Source organism: Histoplasma capsulatum, genomic scaffold, assembly GCF_000149585.1.
Source record: "Histoplasma capsulatum NAm1 scaffold_1 genomic scaffold, whole genome shotgun sequence".
In the NCBI taxonomy this organism is placed as follows: Eukaryota; Fungi; Ascomycota; class Eurotiomycetes; order Onygenales; family Ajellomycetaceae; genus Histoplasma; species Histoplasma mississippiense.
The window spans coordinates 1,394,896-1,418,584 of record NW_001813982.1 but is presented as its reverse complement, the minus strand read 5'-3'; the positions used below and the strand labels follow the sequence as shown (position 1 = coordinate 1,418,584).

Genomic DNA, 23,689 nt, shown 5'->3' with positions numbered 1-23,689 from the left:
AAATAAAAAATAGAAAGAAAAAAAGAAACAGAAATAAATAGAAACAAAGAAAAAATCAAGGACCATGTCGATAAATCTGGGAACCGCCAGATCTAAATTGTATCGTCTCCCGTCGTTGGAGAATAAGCAAGGCCCGATTCAATGCCTGCTCGCTGTAATTTCTTCCATCCACAAATTCCCTCCGCAGCGTAGCCAAGCTCGTACTCCATCCAATCGGTAGTCGCCGTTTCAGCTCGTCTTCAACTTTGCCAACCTCCGCCAGTAACTCTTTGCTGCCTTGGCCCTCACCGTGTGTGACAGCGTCCATGGTAGAGGCGAGGAAGAGTCGGATGGCCTCATCGACATGCTCTTCCGTCGCGATGGGGGAGAGGGTAAGTTTTGCGAGGGATTCGCTGATGCGAATGATGGCTTCGAGCTGGCGGACTGTGATGGGAATTGAGGAGCGGGCGTTGGCATCTAGTTCAGCTTTGTGTACTTGCTTGCGGATCGAGACGAAGTGCGAGGAAAGCTTTTCTGCGGCTTCTGGGGAGAGTCGTGGAGCGCAGCGTCTGAAGCAGTTTGTTAATATTGGGGATTTGCTTGGGTATTAATGACGGGTTGGCTGTTAGTCTATGACTTACGATTTACAGTAGCTGATGTATCTCTTCATTTTTTCAACTGGGATCTCCGCTTCAACCTGTTCTTCAACTCCTCTCCCACCCATGTGAATGCCCATAACATGTCTGGCAACTCTTTCATCACGGCCTTTTTCATGCTCGTCTCTGACAATAAATATCATATCAAATCGGGACAGGATGGTAGTTTGAAAATCGATATTTTCGCCCGGCGTTTTCAAATCATCATATCGTCCGAAGATTGGATTTGCAGCTGCGAGAACGGACGTTCTAGAATTGAGTATAGTGGTAATACCAGCTTTTGCAATGGAAATGGTCTGCTGTTCCATAGCTTCGTGGATGGCGACTCGATCTTCGTCTCTCATCTTGTCAAATTCATCGATACAGACAACGCCACCATCTGCAAGAACCATTGCACCACCCTCGAGATAGAATTCACGGGTTGTGGTGTCCCGCTGGACGGAGGCAGTAAGACCAGCAGCTGACGAGCCTTTGCCAGAAGTGTAGATGGCAATTGGAGACACCTTTTCCACGAATTTCAACAATTGGGACTTAGCGGTACCAGGATCACCTAGTAGCAGCACATTAATATCTCCTCGAAGCTTCATGCCGTCAGGGAGTATTTTCTTCGATCCACCCATGAGGAGACAAGCTATCGCCTTTTTAATATCTTGATTTCCATAAATTGACGGAGCGATGCAATCAGCGAAGACCTGGTAGAGATCTGGACGTCTGCTCATTTCCAAGAATTCCTGCTCCTCTTCATCTGAGAAGACAGAATTGCCTTTGGCAGTGTGGTCTACATCAGTGCTTATTCCAACCGCACGAAGATACGGGTTTCGAATGGCGACGGCGCTTTTAGTTGCGTTTTTGCTGCCCTTGGCTTGATAAATTGAAAACACCCCCATAACAGTACACCTTGAACCAGGGACGACACGATTGGCAAGATATCTATCTGCAGATATGAGGATATGTCGAGGCAGTTCTCCGACAGGCACTTGGTCAGGCGCTTCCTGCAGCTTGAGCACCTGCTGATCAACGAACTGGGATTTCTCGTGCTCTATCACGTACGGATCGAGAGGGCATGGGTCCTGGTCCTTTTCCCTAGGGCGCTTGCATTGCCTTGGGAGAGTGATACCTGAGAATCCGCCTTCGATAATGATATTTTCACGTTCCCCGCAGTTCTTACAGGTTATGTGTAGACGAGTAGCTTTAGATGATATTGTAGACGCTCCTATAACAATACCTGGGATCCGGACCAAATGAGATATATTGGTGGCATTCAGCTCTCGAATCGTGATATGTGATACACTCGAGTGGAGCAGAAGTTGGTGTTCAGGGAGTTCGATATCTCGTTCGGATGGGTACACGATTCTTTGAGTACATTGTTTGAGAGCGGCTTCAAACTGCGAAATTTGTAATGAAAAAGGAAATAAGTCGCCATCCATCAACAAATAGATACGGCACTTACAAGTGGGATTGTGTCTGCCGGGTCTGTGGTCAGCCTGTGGGCTAGTTCTTCGTTGTATGCGATGAGGTGAGCGATATCAACATCGCAATAGTACTTTTTGATCAACACATTCTGTCGAATTTGGTCTCTATAATATACTCGGATTAATTGATGTACATCGCAGCAACGAAAATGCCCTATACTCTACATAGCTGACAGAAACTCAGAGTTTACCTGTAAATGAAAGTATTATCCAGCTGGAAGGCCAAGATGAACTCCCGTAACTGTGCCTGGATTCTTGTGCGTGGTTCCCCCAGCCCATCCGTTTGCGGTTGGAGCACGCTCAACGAGTATGGTGTTCTTCTATCCATGGTGATGACAATCTAGCACTGGGTCTCGGGGTTTTGTAACGGATGGAGGTATGAGTCTGAAGAAGTTGTCCGCTGCCAATTGGCAATGAGAAATCTTTCTCCCTCAGGTGAGGAACGCGACGCGTTGAACCTCTCCCACGTGTAAAGTGGTTTCTTGGCGTGTTCACGACGGATAAATATTCCTCCGTGACGAAAGCGGTGAGAAGGAGTCGGAGTTCTGCCGGCTACCGTCTGATTGGGCAATATCGACCAAGCCACCAGCAGAACAACTATCCTTCAAGATCACCCGTATCAAGGGAGCAATATCCGCGGGCCTGACTGCTGGGTTTCAAGGTGGATGACGATATACCCCTGGCGCAAAGTCACTGGATTAATGGTTTCATTTTGCTGTCGCGTTCTTTCTGCTTTTCCTTCTAGATCAAGTCTCACCCCGGATTTAGTTATATGATGATCTTCTGTCACGACCGCTCGTCACCACCAGCCGTGGTGTTTACTTCGATATGATCTCTTCCGACCGGCCTAAGTCGGTGGAAAGCTTGGCCACTATCGCCTCGGTTTCCTCGCCTACGAAGCATACGTCCAGTCAGTATGATCCTAGCGGACGTTTCCCTCATCGGCCGCGTTATGATTCCAGGCGAAGCTCGACCGCTAGTTCGATTAACGGGGGCGTAGGAGGAGCTTTGGACTCTTCACTTCATCATGGATCAATAACGGAAGCTGGACACAATGGTTTGTTATTCTTGCTCTTGGGTCTTGTGTGTAAAGTAGCTTCGAAAGCAATGCTGATCTTCTATCTTAATTTCTTTATTTAGCCATTTCTACCCTTCTACAGCAACCTATAGTTCGCACTGGTCTGCTACCACATGCCTCTGCTTTGTCAAGCGGGTACAAACCGCCGACTACTCGAGATATCCCACCCGTTACTTTAACCAACATCCCTCACGTCGATCCCAAGGCATTTCAACCATACCTCTCCCAGGTTGGATCGTTATATGACACCTTACGCGGCTCAAAGGAGCATAGCGATGAAAGAGACCCGCGCCTATTTAGAACGAGCAGCACCTCCTCTCTATCTGGAGATGTCGATACACTGTTGAGTGGCCAATTGGAAAGGAGACTATCTGGCCAGCAATCATCCCTCACTCCGGTGTCGGAATATTCCACCCCGCGAAGAAGGTCTTCAGGCCAGCGGGCCCGGGGTCCGGCTACTGCCCCCTTGTCCACTATTCCAAGCGTTTACTTTGATGAGGATTTCCACCTTGAGAACCCCCGGACATTTGATATCGTTTCTGAGCGATCAGAGGTTGTCCGATCCCTTCCAAAGCCTTCTGATGAGAAAGCTCCTAATGGCACCTTCGATTCACGCCCATCTTCTAGTAGAAAGGCACTGGCAACAAATGCGATTTTGCAAGAGAAATTATCCTGGTATCTCGATACCGTGGAAATCCACCTTATTTCCTCCATTTCAACTGCCTCAACTTCTTTCTTCGCTGCCCTCGGTTCGCTACAAGAGCTCCATAGAGAAGCTACCGATTCTGTTCAAAAAATTCAAGCCCTGCGAAAAGACTTAGCAAAGCTGGACAACGATATGGCTTTGGGAGGCCTAAAAGTCGTTAGCCTACGCCGAAGGCGAGAGAACGTGAGAAAATTGGCCGACGCCGTTTGCCAACTCAAGGAAGTTATCACATGCGTGTCGCGATGTGAGCAAATGGTAGAAAATGGTGATATTGAAAACGCGCTAGATGAACTGGACAATGTTGAAAGACTTACGGCGGGTGAGCAGGTACTCACAAGTTGTGACAATCGCTTGAACGAGTCTCAACTACCGGAGACTCTCATAGATCTTCGAGGAATCAAAGCTTTGGAAGGGGCGTCACATGATTTGAGCCAACTGAGACATCGGATTGGGCTCGGGTATGAACGACAGTTCTTGGATTACTTGATAGGGGACCTAAGACGACATGTCGAGAGTATTCCTCCCGACCTCACATTACTACGACTAGGAGATGCGTCCCAACGTTCACGGAGGGGTCATCGAAGAGTCGTATCTGGTCTACCAACGTATATGACTGTGGATAATGGATTCAGGTCAGGGTTAAGAACAGAACTGGCCGGTCTAGGTCGAGCTAAATACACCGCGCCTGCTGCAACCTCATTCAAAAGTGCTGTTCTCCGCGAAATGAAAAATGCGATCCGGCGCCATCTGCCAAGTTCAAGCGATGATGATAACGAATCAATATTGTCTTCATCGACTCATGGAGGACGCCGGCTAAATCAGCAAGAGAAGTCATCGATACTAGCGCGTAATCTCCGGGCACTCGATCCGGACGACGCATTCCTAATGCTAACAAAAATTTACACCAGCGTTAGCGAATCCCTCCGGAGGTTGAGTGTGCAAGTTAAAGTATTACTGGATATTACCAGTGGACTCAGTAGTCCTCCTAGTACTGGCGGGATAAGATCTCCCGGCCGAAGTCCAAGTCTGAGTTCGCTAGACGCAATTAGCCGTTCCAGGGCCACGCCTGTTATAGCACAGGAAGAGATATTGGAGGTTCTTGACATGTCGAGCCTTCTAGGTCAGGCGGTCGATATTGTTCAGTCGCAAATAGTTAAAGTTTTGAAAGTTCGCTCAGAGCAGATAGCTCACGGCTCACTGGAGCAGTTTCTGAAATATTTTAGCTTGAACAAGCTTTTTGCCGACGAGTGTGAAGCAATTTCTGGTCGAAGTGGCGCGGCTTTGAAAAACGTGGTTGATACCCAGATAAAGGAATTTATATCCAACTTTGGCGATAGCAGCAAACATAAAATCGTGCAAGTAATGGATTCAGATAGGTGGGACGCTAAAGATTTTGGTGACGAAGAGAATGCCTTGCTGTCTCGAATACTCAGGGCGAGTACTCAAGATATAGAGCTTTGGGTTTCAACTTCGAGGATTTGGGAGTCCGAAGATGGCAGCCAGGAATCGACTACGGTGCAGGAAAACTCTGAGGTGAATGGCAACGGGGTATCTAGCACAGGAAAAGATAAAGTACGAGGCGCAGTGGTGGATGATCAGAAGTATATTCTACCGCGGTCTGCGCTTCTGATTTTAAAAATAATTGATGAATTTGAGCATTTGATGACGGGAATTCCAAGCATGGTGCACGACATAGCACTTAATTTCCTCGAATGCCTAAAGCTATTTAATTCCCGCTCTTCCCAGCTAATACTCGGTGCTGGTGCCACGAGAAGTGCCGGCTTGAAAAATATAACAACGAAACACCTTGCTCTCGCTTCTCAGGCACTGAGCTTTATCACCGCACTTATCCCCTACATTCGTGAATTCATCCGCCGGTACTACACCTCCGCGACACTGATGGCTGAATTTGATAAAGTAAAACGACTTTACCAAGAACATCAATCTGGTATCCATGAAAAGCTAGTCGATATCATGAGCTCCCGCGCTTCTATCCACGCCAATTCTATGAAAAAGATTGACTGGGATCAAATTCAGGACACCTCTGCCGTCAGTCCGTACATGGAGACTTTGACGAAGGAGACCGGTACGCTCCATCGAGTCCTGGCTAAGCATCTACCAGAATCAACAGTGATGATGATCATGGATCCCGTCTTTGCCAGCTATAAAGAACAGTGGACGAAGGCGTTCCAAGCAGCTGCACTGAAAACGGAGAGTGGTAAAGAACGGTTAGTTGGTAGAACATTTTTCAGCCCTTTGCTTTGGTTAATCTCCTTTTTTTAAAGCCTTGTAGCTCTGTAAAGCTAACATTCAGAATTACTCAGAATGATCTCCGACGTTCAGTATTTCAAAACGAAAATGGATAAAATAGACGGATCAGGCAACCTAGGAGACTACCTTCTCGGGATTGTCCAGGCAAAGTCAATCGCTTCCCCCCCCAAGCCCGAGTCACCGCCATCTTCTCCAACTCAAGACGTAGACCAACTGTCCCCGCCAGTTGAGAAAAATGGAGACCCGGACTCGGATGAGTCATGAAATGGGCTCGGTCGACAATTCCAGAGCGAAGCCAGGGCATTGGTCGGTAACTTAACTACCTGCTATATTTCAATGTGTCATATATTATTTCTCCTATTCACCATTCATATCTTTCAACGGGCATTTTGTCAACCCTTGGGATGATGGCCAGCCCATCCTTTCCCATTGCTTAATTTTATTCGGAGATTAAACACCTTGCTTGGGGTGAACTCATTCTACTTTATTCTTCCCCATTTATATGCATCGATACTTATCTCTGTCTTTCAGCGCTCGATTATTTTATATTTCTTTCTAGACTACCTTTTGGGCTTTGCGAGAGATTTGGAGTCATGGATGATTTAAATTCTAGTTCAATAGTAGCCCTGCCACCTGCGGGGCTCTTCCTTCCCAAATACCTTATCCATCCATCGTCCTCGTGTCCTACCATTTTTTGGGCATTTGTGTTTTTTCGTGTCTCATCGGATCCTCATGATCTGCTTGTGCCTTATACCTTTCTACATATGTACAGTACTACGTCCACCACCATTTTTTTTAATGGGGAGTCCCTGCTTCCGTGCTAGTTTGGGATACCCAGCACCGATTGTGAAACTTCAAAGCTGGTTAAATCTGTGAGTTCATATAACCCAACAATTATGCTGCCTTCACCTTTCCTTCATTTCTTTTTGACCCACCATAAGCATCGGCACTTCCACATTTTCAAATCACCATTTATAACACCTTGGAAGCGTGTTACGGCGTCTCAATATGCATTTCCACTCCCATTCTTATTTATCAAAGACTTAGCCCCATATTACCTCTATTTCAAAACCGGTCAACCCTCATCTTCCAAATCTGTGAAGCCGAAAGCCGCCAGAGAGCCCGAGACATTGTCTTAGAAAGCTAGTTTTAAAAATCAGCTGGCGTCTTGCTAGAATCATGTATAATTCTTTATCTCGACATTTTCCTTTTGGCCACTTGCTCTGGTAGGGATTGTGGAATAGATTTAGCCACATTATCCATTGCCCTGGTTATATTCAGGTGGCTAAAACGCTTCCTTTAATTCGCCAACTTCTATTGCTTTAATAGGCCTCTTTCTGCTTTTTTGATTTGTTGAAATTGATACAGTTTGACGAGTGGGTCCCGCGGCTGTGGCTTGCAGTCGATCGACAAAATTAAGCGCGTTGACCGCCGGTCATTGGTGAATAACCCGCCAGCACTTGATCCTGGTACTTATATTAAAGAGATTTTCTTGGACCTTGGGAAAATCACCTTGTTGCTATATTGAGAATAGATCTTGTGCAGTTACAAACTCCAAAAAGCACTCTCGCGCGCTCACGCGGGACAAATAATCGGGTAAGATGACTGAATTAATTCAAACAACACCCTGGAAAGAACATCAGTGGTTTTGATACGTGTTTTATATGTTTAATAGTTATAATAGTTATAAACATTTTCGTTAGTTAGTTAATCAATTAATAATTATTTAATATAACTTAGAAACCCAAACCAAAATTTGTTCGAAGGTGCACTTGATGAAATTAATGACGTCATTCCGCCGCCCATTTCCTGAAGCTTTCCCTGTCGGTATATTGTATTGTCATCAGTTCGTGTAAATTATCTACACTCGCCATCCGACGGATTCTAGGTTGTTCGTCAGGTAACCCGTCCAGCCAGTTCGTTACAGGGCACTCAGTACGCCGGTTTTTGCGATATTGCCCCTCCAGTGGCGCTAGTTGCACACGCCCAAGTTCAATATTGCGCCCACTGCCAGAGGGCCGGGATATGACACGGGTGGGTGCAGGAGAAATTTGCCAGGTCTCTATTTGTTTTGCGCCGGAGGGACGGCTTTTGGGAAAGGTAGTCAAGGGAGCCCAGTCACTCAGATCCATCTCAGCTGTAGAGGCTGCTGAAGGAGAATAATTTCGGACGATAGAAGAGCAAAGTGAATTTTGATGTAATAGAGGTTTCTGGACGGAGTCAGTGGATGTAGATGTGCTTGGCGGTTTTGCGTTGGCTGCTGTCTGGGATCTGAATAATTTACGGAGAAACGGGAGGTGGGCTCTGCGATTTGACTTCTCCGTAAGTGCTGGCGTGTGGGAATCACCATGGCCACCCAAGGCATTGATTTCATCTCCCGCCGCGGCGCGAGCATTGTTATCTTTCCGCCGGAACAAAAGGAGAGCACGGCGCTTGAGTTTTGCTAGCCTGCCTTCACTCTCTTTGATGTCAAGTGCTGGAACAGAAGATCTAGCAAGCTCGACGATGTGGATGCGAACACCTGGCGTGCTTAAATATTCTATAGAAACTGTATTGCGGCAAAGAGGGGGCTTTTCAACTACCAATGCCCTGCGCCATTGGAGCGATAGCCATCTGCATTTTTTAAGCCGATCTAACAAGCTCAACTTTTCTTTAGGCCTGAACGAAGTATTCATCTTCATTGTTATAGTGGTGGCAGAAGATGGCCGACGGTAGCGGGGTCTCGAAACGGATTTGGTTCACTTTCTGAATGCAAGTGGATAGTCGGTAAGAGCGAATATAAAAGTACAGGCCATAAAATAGCAAATTCTACAGTATGAGCATGGCGTGATATAGAACTATGGAGTGAAGTGAAGGGCCAGAGAGGAGCGGCATTTTTGGAGCTACAGCTAACACAAACGCCCATGATGACGAGTTCATAGTCCTGATCAAGACGGGAAACTAGGCCTTCGACGGCGACTTTCCAGCAACGTTATTTTGTCGTCATTTTAGAAGTAGATAATCGTCTAACTGCTGTAATGGGAGGTTAGGAGGAGAAAGTTTCGCTTGCGACCGTTGGAACGAGGTATCCTAACCTTCCGATTGGATCTTAGATCCACGGTCCTGTTTTTTAAGTTAAAACCTAGCCAAATCGGGAGGATCTAGATAATGAAGTATTGTCCCAAAAGTAAACAAACCTGAGTTCGACGCAGACATTAGTTATAGCTATCCCAAAAGATGTATTTCGAAGTAAGGCAGAAACACCACGAACTGAATCTGGACAATAAACAAGAGTTCTAGAAGCTGCCACTAGTCCCAAACGTAGGCTGCTCGATAGGGCTCAATCCTACCAAAGCAGAAATGGAGGAGAAGAGAGAATAATGCCATGAAAAAGAGAATCAACGTCGTGTTGTTAATGTGGGGTGGAAGAATGAGACTCATAACTGAGAAAAAGACAACGGTCGCAATCGCGGCTCAGCGCGTTACTAATTCAGCGACGGCACAATAAATATATTCACGGGTTGCAGCAACAGCAAGAGTAGTTTAAGCGCACACCCATACAAAAATTTCATCAAGGATTATGGAACTGGATACCTCGGTCATTCAGCTCGCGAAGGACATCCATTGAAATAGGTCAGATGGGAGAGGTCTGAGGGGAATTGCGTAGTTTGAATACCCGGCTGGGACCATATTTCGGCTTGTTCAGGGGCTATCCGCCAGAATTGAGTGGAAGAAAAAATCAGGATAAATCTGCTTAGTTGCGCTCAGTATTATGACAAGAACGAGGGCTCGAAGACGATTGTGGAGTGAAATGGTAGGTTAGCCCGTAGACTGAAGTGAATGGGAATCGAACCCAGCCCTCGTTTGTCAGAGAAAAGTACCGGAGTACAACCAAGGGTGCCCATACAAGAAGTACATGTAGATTTCCACCACGTATTTTGGGGTTTCCGAGCTCAAACCACAATCAAATTAATCAGAAAGGCCGAGAGAACAAAATCAATTTTTCAGAGGGTTGTAAAATTGTTACGAAACTCTGCCCCGAAGGGTTGGTTTCATCACCCGCTAGCGGTACCTTTTCTTAGACATCTAAATGGTGCTCTCGTGGTGTGTGGCCGTATGCGTTGCCAAGTACCAGGTACTTGCAAGCCGGGCTTATACCGTGTGCGCAAGTTAGCCATTAAACCAGGCCAGGCTGCTAGCCTGTAGACAGTGTTTATCCACCCTTTTATACCACACAATACAACAAAAACACCCTGTAACTCACACAACAGTGCCGAAAAAGTCGCCAAAACTTGACCAATATATCTCCCGTACTCCGGGATCCGTTGTACCATAAAATTAAGACGGATGCAACGCCCCAATTGAGCTATTGACGCGAGGGACTTTGACGAGCGGGAATCGAGTTTGAGCGTTGGTCACGTGTTTAGCAGCAGTGAACTGCAGAAGCGCCTTCCAACAATATCAACGGGGCTCTTAACCTGGGCAAAGGAGAACCTGTTAAGCCAATACTATGCAACTGGGTCAAGGGGAGGATTGAGATCCTCTGGGATGGTCGCCAGCAAAGGTCCATCGTCCCGCGCTTCTGTAAGGATCGTCGTGCGGCTTTCGGGTCGTGCAACTATGCTGAGCTATTCGAAACAGCAAAAAATGAACTCAGTCCGTGAAACCAACGAACACGCTACCTTTTATTAACAGGCGATGGAAAATGTTTCCTGCACATGCGACGACAGAAAACCCAAAGAAAAGGAGAGTGGGAAGTTTTTCCACTCTAGCCTGCACAACCAGCTGCAGCTTTTCACTAATTTTAGGAAAGTGAGGGTATATGATAAGAAAAGCCCAAGTTATTCACAGTGGAAAAATTAGATATCTGACTGCTATCCTTAGGCAAAACATGTATTCATTTCAAAGCCAGCCCTCTTGGACGTGGATGGAGAAGTAGAGATAAGAGACAGAAAACAAAGAAAACAGGACGATTGAAATAATTAGGAACATGCATATATAAGGCATGGACGATACAATATTATCATTGCAACCAACTACAACACTATCACCCTTCGTCATCACGCTCGGATGACGATAAAGTGAAGAGCCGGACGGACACCAGAATAGAGCAAACTCGGCCACACAGTAACGAACAGCTTCCCTGGACAGGAGTGGTCATCTCCAAGTTTGTCCAGCTAATAAATGCAGGGCGTATGCAGGCAAAAAAGAGGCCACAGGGAGAATAAAGAGGAATGAAGGAGGAGCAGAGATTGAGATGACATTGAGAGAAGCTGATTGTTGTGGGGTTGATCGTATCCGAAACAGACGACGCCAAGGGTGCCCAGGCGGGTGGTGACATGGGTTTTGGCGGCTATTAGCCGCATCTTTTATATCGGGTCTTCAAACCATGTTTCCTATCCAGCCGGGATGGAAAGTCAAAAATGGATAGTATATGAAACAGAATTTAACTTAGCAGGATTTACCGTTTTGCGGAATTTGCTTCACTATTCTGAGTTATTTAAGTTTCATATCACCAAAGAGGTTGTCATTGCTACGAAGGTATGTGTGGATTTAAACCAAAACGGGCAGCAGTTGGAATATGCCCACACTTACTATGGTAGAATGCTTCATTATCGCAGGCAGCATTGTGACCCCCATATCTCTTCGTTCCGCCCAATTCAAAATCCATTTTCTTTTCAACCTTTCGTCTAAAGTCAACACTGGTAATACATTATGTCGATGTTACATGATCTCAAGTCAACTCTACAACCCTTTACTTAGTTAGCAGCAGTATGCATGGTGCACCCGAATTTCGAAGAATCGATTTCAGCTTATAGTAAGTGGTGAGAACTATGAAGATTGTTGGTCAATGAACACCTTCCGCTGGGTTTGAGCCTGCGCCTTCCGGTAATACATAGTCCCGGATGGAAATGAGAATCCAACTATTTCCAAACTTTAATTGCTTTGAAACAGGCCAGATAGCTCAGCAGTCTAAACCCTATCTTTATGAATCGATGAGACAGAGGGTTTTCGAGGTCTAGCGAGGGGAGAATTTCTTTTAGTATTGAAAGTAGAGTCAGTCTCCGATACGCCTGGAAGAGAAATATGTCATCTATGAGGTGATATAGGATAGGATAATAATTTCACCGTGAGCGGGTATCAATCTTGATAAATACTTTTTCCTCCCTGCTTACGCACTAGAGGAAATCTACTGCGACGACTTTGTGCTCACCAGGATAATATCCATTCTTGAGTTTACCCAGAGGCGATCGCATGACAACTGCCTTGAAAATATATAGGATTTATCAAAAAAAGGTGAAAAAAGGTCACTCTTAATACCACGAATAATAACCAAGAAGTTCTAACCTATATATAATGGTCACGGGAGACACCATTTCTCTGCCGTCATCTTCCCCTAAGGCATGTAAAAATTTTCAAATCATGGCCATTCATCTGTCCACAGGAACGTGGAAACATATAGTAACCTTTTCAGTTATGGAGCAGGGCATGACGTCCTGCTATAAATTAACCAGCCCTTTGTAAACAAGCACATACGAACATAGGGAGTGGAAAATAGGGCTTCCCGTCCGCTCAGCCGTACTCAAGCCACTCGCCGGCCTGTTAGTAGTTGGGTGGGTGACCACCAGCGAATCCGGGCTTTCGTATGTTTTTTGCGTCTTGTTTTTATTTTTTTGGCTCTGTCCATCCTACAAGGTATTTGCGGAAACCATTTGCACACACCAATTGGGGTTGTTCTTCGTGGATCCCATCCTTGGCCCATCGCTGTGAGCAATGATGCAAATCATAGCCAGTTTCGCCTTCTCAAAACCCACCAAAGATAAAATAATAAAATACACACGTGCGTGCAAAGTGCATCTGGGACTTGGATGACTGAATGCACCCTGTACACGGCAGTTAGATACCGAATTGTCTCGGACGCAGCTCCTTGGCTACTGAGAAATTGATAAGGAGCGCGGGACAAAATGCGACGTGAACGAAGGGTCCAGCGTCACCTTCGCATAAATTAGCGATTCCCAAACGGCGAGTTAAAAGATTTTCTGTGATTTTGCCACTCTAATAAATCTATAGAAATTTTGGGTCGAGGGAAACGTCTGTTTCTTCAGCGTGGACGAGGTGCTGCGCAACATGGACGGCAAGCTAGACGCGTGTGGCTTCATCAGCTTGCAAGCAGCATAGTTAAATAGATAAACTTTGTTCTCCGAGTGAGAGCCATTGTTTCATGGCTCGTTAACCTTTTCTATGCGGAATTTCGCAATCGAGGAGAGATAGAGCATAGCCGGATGTGAGTTAACGACAACAGCGGAACGGCCGGATTTCTTCGCTTCATCCAGGAACACCATTGTGTGTCGCCTGATGGCTAGGAAGAGATTTTCGAGACTTGGGACTTGGAGCTAGCTCGACACAGTCAGTCTGTTGAGCTCGCGAGTCGAGGTGGGGATTGTCTCTTGTCGGTGGCGCGGCCAAGGATCCCATATCAAGGTTGTCTATTTACTCCGTAATCTGTAGTTACAGCGTAGCATGTCAACTTTTAGCTGTCTTTGTTTGGGGCGTCTCCTCCTCTTCATCCTCACCTCCTCCCGTGTCCCCAACCGGCATCTCCTCTCCTCAATTACACTGCTCTCTCTGCAACTATCTTCTCTTCCTCTCATTTTCTTCTAAACGATGCTGGAACACCCAAGATTGAGGTGACCGGCTTATATCATTGCTTCTCACAGTAGCTAGTAGTTGAGCGGAGCCCCCGCTCGATCTCCCCCATTTTCCCTCGACAAACATCGTCGCATACCCACCCAGCTGCGCTTCTCTTTTTACCCATCATTTTGTAGCGTTTTGTGTTTTATTGGTGTAAATTCCCTATATTCCTTTATATATCCCATCACCTATTTTTTTTTTTTTTTTGGCCTGGCCCGGACTTTGCACTGCTACAATCATGTCGGATCCTCCGAAACGAGATATCAAAAACCATGTGCTATTTGAAATTGCAACGGAGGTCGCGAATCGAGGTTTGTGATTGTTTATCTTTGTTTAATTCTAAAATATACTTTCCAATTAAGTATCTAGCTAACCCTTTGTCTTATTTTAAACCAGTTGGTGGAATATACTCGGTCCTCAAATCCAAAGCGCCTGTCTCTACCGCAGAATATGGCGAGAGATACACGCTCATCGGGCCTCTGAATCGGGCTTCGGTATATCCTTTTTTTTTCCCCCTTTTTGTCATTTAATTCCTGATTCTTTTTTTCTTTCAAATTGCCTAGTATACGACTCCCATTGACAATTCCATAGGCTGTTGTTGAAGTCGAGGAACTGACACCGACCGATCCCCATCTTGCTGAAACCATGGTCGCGATGAAGGAGCGGGGAGTTGACATGATGTATGGACGATGGCTTATTGAGGGGGCCCCAAGAGTGCTTCTGGTCGATACAAGTTCGGGATACAAATATCTGGACGAATGGAAGGGCGATCTTTGGAACACAGCGGCTATCCCTTCTCCGGCTGAGGACGGTGAAACGAACGAGGCTATCGTGTTTGGTTATTTGGTAGCTTGGTTCCTTGGAGAGGTATGTGCGGACAAAGCTTATGCCTACAGTGTTGACCAGTCCTCTCAAAATATATACCTTGCTACTAACTAATTATCCCAGTATATTTCCAGAGACAGAACGCGAGCTGTTGTTGCACATTTCCACGAATGGCTAGCCGGTGTCGCCCTTCCATTGACAAAGAAACGACATATGGACGTCACAACAATTTTCACCACCCACGCAACTCTACTAGGCAGGTATCTGTGTGCCGGCTCTGTCGACTTCTACAACAACTTGCAATTCTTCGATGTTGATGCGGAAGCCGGCAAAAGAGGGATATACCACCGATACTGCATCGAACGTGCCGCGGCGCATTCAGCAGATGTCTTTACTACAGTGTCGCACATCACAGCTTTCGAGAGCGAGCATTTGCTGAAACGCAAGCCTGATGGCGTGTTACCTAACGGGCTCAACGTGAAGAAGTTTTCTGCAGTCCACGAGTTCCAGAATCTTCATTCCAATGCCAAAGATAAAATTAATGATTTCGTCCGTGGCCATTTCTATGGGCATAACGATTTCGACCTTGAGAATACTCTATATTTCTTCACCGCAGGCCGTTACGAATATCGGAACAAAGGAGTAGATATGTTTATCGAATCCCTCGCCAGGCTCAATCACCGTCTGAAAACAGCGGGATCAAATATGACGGTAGTAGCATTTATTATCATGCCCGCGCAGACATCTTCGCTCACGGTAGAGGCCTTGAAGGGCCAAGCGGTTGTGAAGTCGCTTCGCGACACGTTGGAGATGGTAGAACAGGGGATTGGAAGGCGGCTATTTGAGCGCTGCCTCAGCTGGAAGGAAGGCGATAATATGCCAGATGAAAAAGATCTAATAACCAGCCAGGATCGAGTACTTTTGCGCCGTCGATTGTTCGCAATGAAGCGGCATCAACTTCCTCCCATTGTGACGCATAATATGGTGAACGATGCGGATGACCCTGTGTTAAACCAGCTGCGTCGCGTTCAACTCTTCAATCACCCTTCTGACCGTGTCAAGGTTGTGTTCCATCCTGAATTCCTCAATTCTTCCAATCCGGTCTTGCCTCTTGACTACGACGATTTTGTCCGGGGTACGAATCTAGGCGTTTTTCCGTCGTATTATGAACCTTGGGGATATACGCCTGCAGAGTGCACAGTAATGGGGATTCCCAGCATAACTACAAATCTGTCCGGATTTGGATGCTACATGGAGGAACTAATAGAAAACTCTTCGGACTATGGCATATATATCGTCGACCGCCGTATGAAGGGTGTAGACGATTCCGTCAACCAACTTACGAATTTCATGTTTGAGTTTGCGTGCAAGAGTCGTAGGCAGCGCATCAACCAGCGGAACAGGACAGAGCGGCTGAGTGATCTTTTGGACTGGAAGCGTATGGGTATGGAGTATGTGAAGGCTCGGCAGCTGGCGCTTCGGAGAGGTACGTTTTATACACGCCGTACACAGCAACTACCTTTGGTAGCACTCAATTTTACTTCTCAATACAAGATCTGACTATTCTTATGTTGCTGTAGCGTATCCAACTTCCTTTGATCCTGCTGAGGACTTCAGCGATATCATCGGAGGCACCGAGCAAAAGATTTCCCGCCCGTTTTCGGTGCCTGGTTCACCGAGAGATCGGACGGGGATGATGACTCCTGGTGACTTTGCATCCCTACAGGAAGGCCGTGAAGGTTTAAGTACCGAGGATTATATTGCCTGGAAGTTACCGTGAGTTTCTTGATCTTCCAATTTTAAGACTACATTTGGAGAATATTTGTGTTATATGCTCCCCCTTTTTCTTTCGCTGCTTAGATAGAAGTTAACTAACAAAATATTTTTCGAATATCCAGTGAGGAAGAGGACGCGGAAGAATACCCATTCCCACTTACGTTGCGAAAGAAGGCTGTCCCCGTCGAACAACCACACTCACCGGATAGGGAGGTAACGACCAATGGCGACAATTCGGTTAAATCGGGATAGGATGAATGAATGTGATGATGAGGACGGATTTAACTACTATATATTTTTAACCTCGCCCTTTTTTTTTCGAATTTTTATAATCGATATTGGATGAATGCCTTGGGAAATGGGCCTTTGATATATTATGCTTTTTCTTCACCCTTACCTCCTCGTTTCTCTCATGTGGTTTCATTTCTTGTAATTTTTGCCCTTCTGCATACGGCCCCCCTTTATACCATATCTACTTTAACCATCCGTATTTGTTATGTTATATCGCTATATAAACACACGTACATACATGATGCATCTGTGGATTTGCTAAGTTATTGTTATCTTGCTTTTTGTTTCCTCTTTATCGTTTTCACTTTTTGCATTTTGTGCGCTGTGCATTTTGTGCGCTGCTCTTTCGCAGCTCTTCTTGCTATTCTGCACTCTTTTCCAATACACACGTTGCCTTTTTATTCTATTACAATTTTTTGCCAATATAACATGCCATTCCTTTCTTTCTCCATTGTTGATCATTAATGTTTCTTGGACTGATAGCGGCATGGAATCTCAGTCATATGCAAACCGAACGGCTTTCGTAGGTTCCGCACCTAGGGTAGTGACAGAGATATGACACTCAATTACGATTCAGGGTAGGGACGTTAGTTAAAAAACGCCCGGCGTTATATACAAGACCAAGGAGGATGTAACAGGAAGAGAAATATTTGAGTAAATCCATGGTGAATTACTGCACTTAGAAGGGAGGACATACACCACCGCCCATCGCCAATCAGGAACAGATTCTTTAGAAACCTTTTGCCTCCGATTATATTTACTAATCAGCAAGCAAAACCACCTTCAACATTCCTCCCTCCCAAAAATCGACACAGCCCAGTAGTAAACATCAGCAATTTTCCGTGCATTCCGTCTTCCTCAGATCATCCTCTTCCTTCGCGCACTCATCGTACAAATCACTGCGGAACAGCCTGTCAATTTTCTTCTTGTTGTCCCTCGTGAAGCGGTCTTGGGCCTTGTAGTTGCGATAGCCGAAATCGTGTCTGTAGCAGCTGGGGAGGAAGTTGAAACCCGGTTTGTCTGGGGAGTGGGAACAGCCGTCTGACTCCCAGTTCAGCGAGGGTGGATCTTTCGCGTTGCGCGCTGCTGTGAATTGGGCCATGGTTGAGGAGAAGAGGAGTCGGTCTGTGGCTTGCTGGGGAGTTTCTGCCCTTATAGTGAGGGTCGATAGATCGCCCGCTGCAGTTGGGGCGGAGAGGATTAGGGTGCACATTGAGCAGGTGCTGAGGATCAACGCGGATTTCATGTTTACTATGCCCTTCGAGGAAACGTGGAGATAGATGCTGGAGCTGGTAGCTCGTGCATATATAGGTCTCTCTGTTGTAGGCGGCTCAACTCGAATAGAATTATCCTTCTCCGGAGGACTGGACGAAGAAAGCCTCTATTAAATAGCTACCTGCCGCTTTTTTCTTTTCTTTGGCATCCCCTATGCTCCTATCAGGGAGGCTTTAAAAGTTGCGAAAAACATGGTATGCTGATCAATACCTAGCTTGGTAGCTGGATCACCAAACGCCCCACGATTCTTAATTACCGCTAGCTGAGGAATCTGCCATTGAAGGTGGACCTCCATGCTGTGTTTGTCTTGGCAGATCATCTCGAGCTGCACAGCATAAGAGGGAGAATCATTGTATTCTTATAGATATCGTGATGCTCTTCAGAGGGCGTAGTGTCCTCATATTTGCCTGCAGATCGTCGATTGTCAAGTTGGGTTGGTTTAAGTGGTTTCTTAGTTTATGCTTGTTTTTGCTTCCATCGACATGGACTGAGGAGACATTCAAAATCAAATTTGGGAGTTGCAGCACGAATAACCTGTTGTTGGGGGTTTTTTGATATTAACCGCAAAATTTCGGCTAGTTTTGATATGGATGCAGCCGGTATTTGATGGGATCCGTTTATATAGAACTCGGTCTCCTGACCTCCACAGATCTGCTCTGGCCACATAAAGAGCCTTGTGCGCTGCTTGTTCTAGCGGGTTTCGAACGAAATGTTTAATTCCAGTTCAGCTTGATGTCAATTTTCCATCCACGGATGTTGCATTTCTCATTCTTGAAGTCATCGGAGGTGCCATCAGTTCCTGCGTCACAAACATGAATTTCGTACCATCTCTAGTGAAAACCCATCTCCGCTATCGATAACGCGTCGAGAACCTAGAGAATGAGAACGACTAAAATGTTTAACCAGGTTAACCCTGCACATATATATTTACATAGTAAGGGAAAGGGAAACAAACAGTTTGTGGAGATGATGCACTACCACCACTTGCAACATGATTGGCCACAGCTTCATAAATCCACATGCCAGGATGGGTGGCTGAACGGTAGGTCGCTAGGTCGCACGCTTGCACAACGTCGTTCGGCCTGTCTGGGGGAAATACGAAGCAAACCTCTCCCTGTGTGAGTTATTTGAGGAGCTTCCATTGGTTTGTCAACTTTTAGCTGCAGGAACCAGGAGAGAGGGTCTGATAATCACGTGTTTTGTGAGAGGGGGATTTGTGAACTGATTTAGTTCTTGAGGATATAGAGTGGTAATCGTGTTTAATATTAACATCTCCCCCATATGGACAAAATGAAAGGGCCCATAGCAGAGGAACTGTTGCAAATTTTTATCTAGCGTTTTGCAGAAGTCACAAAGCAAGCCGATGGGAGGAAGAGAAATCTGACCTCGGAACAACAGAGGTCAAGAAAGGACAGCAAGGCCGATGTGAAACCTTGGATTCTGTTCTGAGAGTTTTTCTTTTTCTTTTCTACTTGCTTGAAGTATGAACAATGCCAGCACAATAATAGGAAGTCAAATGGAGGCTGTGAACGGTTAACAAAAAAGGCAAACATAAAAGGGATTTATATTTAAGTAGAAGGAAAAAGAATCTATTTATCACGCTTGTAGATTTTGGCGAGGAAAGATTCAAACACTGCCTTCTTCAGGCCTTCAGATTCGTCAAGCCTGGCGATCATGGTCCTGATCTTGTCAACCTGCTCTTCCTCAAAGTCACGGTAGACTTTTTCCAAGTTAAGCTCGTTGAAAACAGCTTTAACCTTGGCTTCCATGGTTGCGTCTTTTCGACCGTACGACTCGTCGAGAACCTTGCGCTGCTCAGCAGAGCACCGCTTCAGAGCCTGGTTGATCACCCAGGAGCACTTGTTATCCTGGATATCAGTGCCAATTTTGCCGATCTGCTCTGGTTTGCCGAACACATCCAGATAATCATCTTGGGCCTGGAAGTATTGGCCAAGTGGGATTAGGATATCGTGTGCCTGGCGCAAATTGGACGGTGTCGCGAGCTGAAGATAATGCAGTGCAAGGGCAACTGGAAGATAGAAGCTGTAGTAGGCGGTCTTGTAGATGACGATGAAGTTGAATTTATCCATGCTGAAGTTGTCGAGGTCCACATTGTCTTCAGGCGCGGTGAGCAGGTCGCAGAGCTGGCCCAACTCGGTTTGGAAAGTAACTTCGTGGAATAGTTCCAGGAAGTCAACATATGCGGGGTGTGAACGGAAGTGTTTCTTGAGAAGAACGTATATGACAGATTCGAGCATAAAGGCGTCGTTGATCGCGATCATGCCGACGTTGGGGCGGCGGTACCAGCATGGCTCGCCACGTCGGGTGACGGAGCTGTCCATTATGTCGTCGGAAACGAGGAAAAAAGCTTGAAGAAACTCAGTCATCCACCCAAGGGTGCAGAGGTCTTTGAATTGTTCATCATTCAGGGGTTTTTCGAGCAAAGCGAGACCAGTATCTGGAACAGAGAGACCCCGGTTCAGTTTTCCGCCAGGGGTATTCGCATTGATAGACTAATTTTTTTTTTTTTTTTTTGGCGGTGAGTTAGTCAGGCTCTCAAATTGGTAAAAATTGGAGAAAGATTTTCGAAATACAAACTTTTTCAAACCATTCCCGTGCTACAGACGGAAGACCGTACTGAACGGCATGGTCACTTAGGTCTTTGACGAGTGAGGGGAAAACAGACTCGAAGTCTGCACGGTTGGTTCGAGCGGGCATTGGATTGTGTGTTATTCTTTTGATGGTGAGTGGATATGGCGATCGCGACGCGGAATAAGAATGGGGTATCTAGTTTGGAGGTCAATGGCTGGTATTTACAGGTGTCGCGAGGGGCTCTTCTTCGATATCGGATGTTTGAATTTGGCGGGGATGACTTTGCTGACTGTTTGCATTGTTTACATATATATGTGCACCTTCACATCATGTGTCAGGCCTGTCAATGGCAACCCAGTCCTTGTACTCCACTCTCGAATTTACATTCTTGGGATTTGCGATTATGTATAGTCTTTGCCTTGCTGATAAGGTTGGATATTGGTTTAATCTCCCGGTCGTGAGGTGTTGCATCTAAAGGGCACCTTGCCTTCTCCCAAAGTTCCATCGTCAATAACTTTCTTTCTACTGGCCCTTTCTATGTTGTTTCTGCTAGACTCTCACCCTCCAAAACTTTTACTGTCACTGGGTCTTCTTGTCAATACTCTACACCTCCTGGATTAAGTATGCGTCTTTAAGCCGTGATGAAATCACATCACCTCTCGAGTTCCAGAATGAGGTGCCTTTGTCATGTCTTTCTTCCACCCGTCCGCCAAAATGGATTGATTTTCCCCGAGGATCAGGACCTTGAAAATCTCGTGTACGATAGAATGGCTTTGGTCCATGACTGTTCAACCGACAAAAAACTTAAGGCCCAAGCTCGGAAGGATTGAATTGCATGGGAATAATGGGATATGGGGCCAGAGGAAGTAGTGATAGACATAAACCGGGAAACAAGAAAAAAAACCATCATCTCAGCGCAACGTAGCAGAAACAACCCCCGCGTATTTGAAAAGAGCCCACAGGATCCAGTATTTTGCTATTACACGGTACCCGCTACTATTCTTCCCACAAGCGTCGCACCACGCAAGCATTCTCTCAAGCATCGTCTCTCCTAGTGCCTGCCCAGACAGCGCAAGGACCAGGAGTCCAGGGACAATGTAAGAGACGCGGAGAGTGAAACCCCTTCGCAAAAAATCGATGTACCGAGGAAAGATCCACTACGCTAGCGGTCCATTCTCCAAGTACCTCCATTTTCGATTTGGAACAGTCGTTCCTTAAATTCGTCAAGCTTCCCTTTGATCGCGGCATCCACGACTTCTTTTCTAATCGTACCCACCCACACCTATAAAGTGTTAATAGGAGAATATAACATCGACCCCCCAAAAAAGCATTTACTAAGCTAGGTTTATACTTTCAGGACGGCCACCACTTCCTCCAGACTGGCCGCCGCTGCCTGATTTGCTTTCGCGGAACGCCCTCTGTACCTCTTTGAGGAGCTTCTCCTTCAAGGATTCCATATCTTTATCGTATGACTTATTGTTTGCTCAAGATCTTATTCAACTTTTCCGACCGGGAGATTTTGTCACGCAATTCCCGCTGAAAATCATCAGGCGGGATCTGCCACTTGCAGGGTGCGATTAGCTTCCCATCATTCAATCTGGGTTCTGGGGTAAGGTCTGAGCTAACTCACCTTGAGAGAATCCACCGCTCGACGGGCCTTGTAAACTTCAGACGAAGGGATTGTCTCTAGAAGTTCCTTCATGTATGCGGCTGCTGTGGCCGCAGCGTACGGCTGCCACTGCTTGTTTTTATGGGAATCTGCGTAATTAGAGATGCTTCGGATGACTAGACAGGGAAACTCATCTATCAGTCCCGCAGCTTCTATCTCAACACAGATTATTCCAAGTTCATCGTATAGTTTATTTCGGGTGATGCCATCTTTGAAAACCAGATTGGAAGATCCGATAGTACCATAGTGAATTTCAGGGCCTGCTTCAGATCGTGGCTCACGGTTAACAAGCTTTTCTGGAAGACATGATTTGCAAGTGTTCATTTTTTCTGGGTGGGGGTATGTTGCTTCAAAGAGGAAATCTTTGGCACTTCCCGGGTCGCCTAGAGGTCCTTTTCTCATTCTGGGAAACTTGCTGAGCAGAGTGGACACGTTTTTCATCAAACTGTTGCCTTCTCTGATGTGCCTTGCGTGTAGCTTTCCCGCACTTGATAAGAGCAAGTTTGGAGGCTTCGACAACGCCCCTGTCCGTTCAAACCTTCCGTCCTTATATATCTTACCCCGATCGAACTGAACCACTCCGCCGAAAGTACCTGCGGGCATGCTCACTACATCATCCCCAAGACGGATATCATGTACTTCCTCAACAGGGATAGCACCACCAACCCCACTAGCAAACCAAATCTAATTGACTTGAAGTCATTTAGGGTCTGTGTCACTGTCGTTGCTGCGGCGCTGGTCCCAGTTTCAGGCAACATAGCAACAATGACGTTGTGGTTGCCTATCTGTCCAAGCGTGTAGGCATTCTCAGCTCGCTCCATGGGAATAGGTGGGTGGGTATGTTCTAGCATGCCTTCAACCGCGGCGAATTCAATCCCCTTTGGACAGACAAGTGCAACGGTGTATGAATCTGACGTATATTTTGGCTTTGCTGGCACGCCCATGATGTCTGTCACAACGGTGGGAACAATGAATTAAGATACCACTAATTTTTTTTTGCAGCTCGGAGTTTCAAAGTCGTAGATTAACGCGCAATACCACAAATATAGTGCTCTATAACTTTTAAAGAAAGGGAGTCTCTCAAGAAATGTTGAGGATAAGAATATGGCAATATAAATATCTGGAACTGAATGAGTTAAGAGCTAAATTAGCTCTCACAAAGGACTTGCATGGATAGCCATCTAAGTGATGGGGAGATGTGATGATGTTGGTGGACGGTATCCCTGACGAGTACGCAGGTGTGCCCAATTTTTAATCTTAGTACAGAAGAACCAATTCTTGCACATGCTTTTACTTGAATAATTCAATTCAGATTGAAATAGAATCAATAACCTGTCGATATTCATTTCATGCATGCATGTTCACGTTCTTCAATAGCCACTGACAAGAGGAGAGGTATGTATGTACATGTACATATTGAACAAATGT

The 23,689-nt window shown here is 46.0% G+C and overlaps 6 protein-coding genes across 6 annotated transcripts; 2 read left to right on the top strand and 4 right to left on the bottom strand.

The window, feature by feature from the left end:
- Positions 1-55: 55 nt before the first annotated feature.
- HCAG_00417 (DNA replication licensing factor mcm5) lies at positions 56-2,435 on the bottom strand (the record flags this gene model as incomplete). The annotated part of the gene is made up of 4 exons (XM_001543321.1): positions 56-548; positions 621-2,020; positions 2,086-2,212; positions 2,299-2,435. The coding sequence occupies 4 exons, from the start codon at positions 2,433-2,435 to the stop codon at positions 56-58; spliced, it is 2,157 nt and encodes a 718-aa protein (XP_001543371.1).
- A 500-nt stretch (positions 2,436-2,935) lies between these two features.
- HCAG_00416 (conserved hypothetical protein) lies at positions 2,936-6,426 on the top strand (the record flags this gene model as incomplete). Its single annotated transcript, XM_001543320.1, has 3 exons — positions 2,936-3,017; positions 3,248-6,119; positions 6,216-6,426. The coding sequence occupies 3 exons, from the start codon at positions 2,936-2,938 to the stop codon at positions 6,424-6,426; spliced, it is 3,165 nt and encodes a 1,054-aa protein (XP_001543370.1).
- A 7,645-nt stretch (positions 6,427-14,071) lies between these two features.
- On the top strand, positions 14,072-16,686 carry HCAG_00415 (glycogen synthase; the record flags this gene model as incomplete). Its single annotated transcript, XM_001543319.1, has 6 exons — positions 14,072-14,144; positions 14,230-14,327; positions 14,425-14,700; positions 14,782-16,144; positions 16,239-16,434; positions 16,557-16,686. 6 exons carry the CDS (start codon positions 14,072-14,074, stop codon positions 16,684-16,686), a joined length of 2,136 nt encoding a protein of 711 aa, XP_001543369.1.
- A 534-nt stretch (positions 16,687-17,220) lies between these two features.
- HCAG_00414 (conserved hypothetical protein) lies at positions 17,221-17,971 on the bottom strand (the record flags this gene model as incomplete). Its single annotated transcript, XM_001543318.1, has 3 exons — positions 17,221-17,261; positions 17,423-17,463; positions 17,619-17,971. 3 exons carry the CDS (start codon positions 17,969-17,971, stop codon positions 17,221-17,223), a joined length of 435 nt encoding a protein of 144 aa, XP_001543368.1.
- Positions 17,972-19,589: 1,618 nt separating this feature from the next.
- Positions 19,590-20,718, bottom strand: HCAG_00413 (farnesyl pyrophosphate synthetase; the record flags this gene model as incomplete). Its single annotated transcript, XM_001543317.1, has 2 exons — positions 19,590-20,513; positions 20,599-20,718. 2 exons carry the CDS (start codon positions 20,716-20,718, stop codon positions 19,590-19,592), a joined length of 1,044 nt encoding a protein of 347 aa, XP_001543367.1.
- A 1,036-nt stretch (positions 20,719-21,754) lies between these two features.
- HCAG_00412 (predicted protein) lies at positions 21,755-23,205 on the bottom strand (the record flags this gene model as incomplete). Its single annotated transcript, XM_001543316.1, has 4 exons — positions 21,755-21,874; positions 22,017-22,064; positions 22,223-22,869; positions 22,941-23,205. The coding sequence occupies 4 exons, from the start codon at positions 23,203-23,205 to the stop codon at positions 21,755-21,757; spliced, it is 1,080 nt and encodes a 359-aa protein (XP_001543366.1).
- Positions 23,206-23,689: the final 484 nt, after the last annotated feature.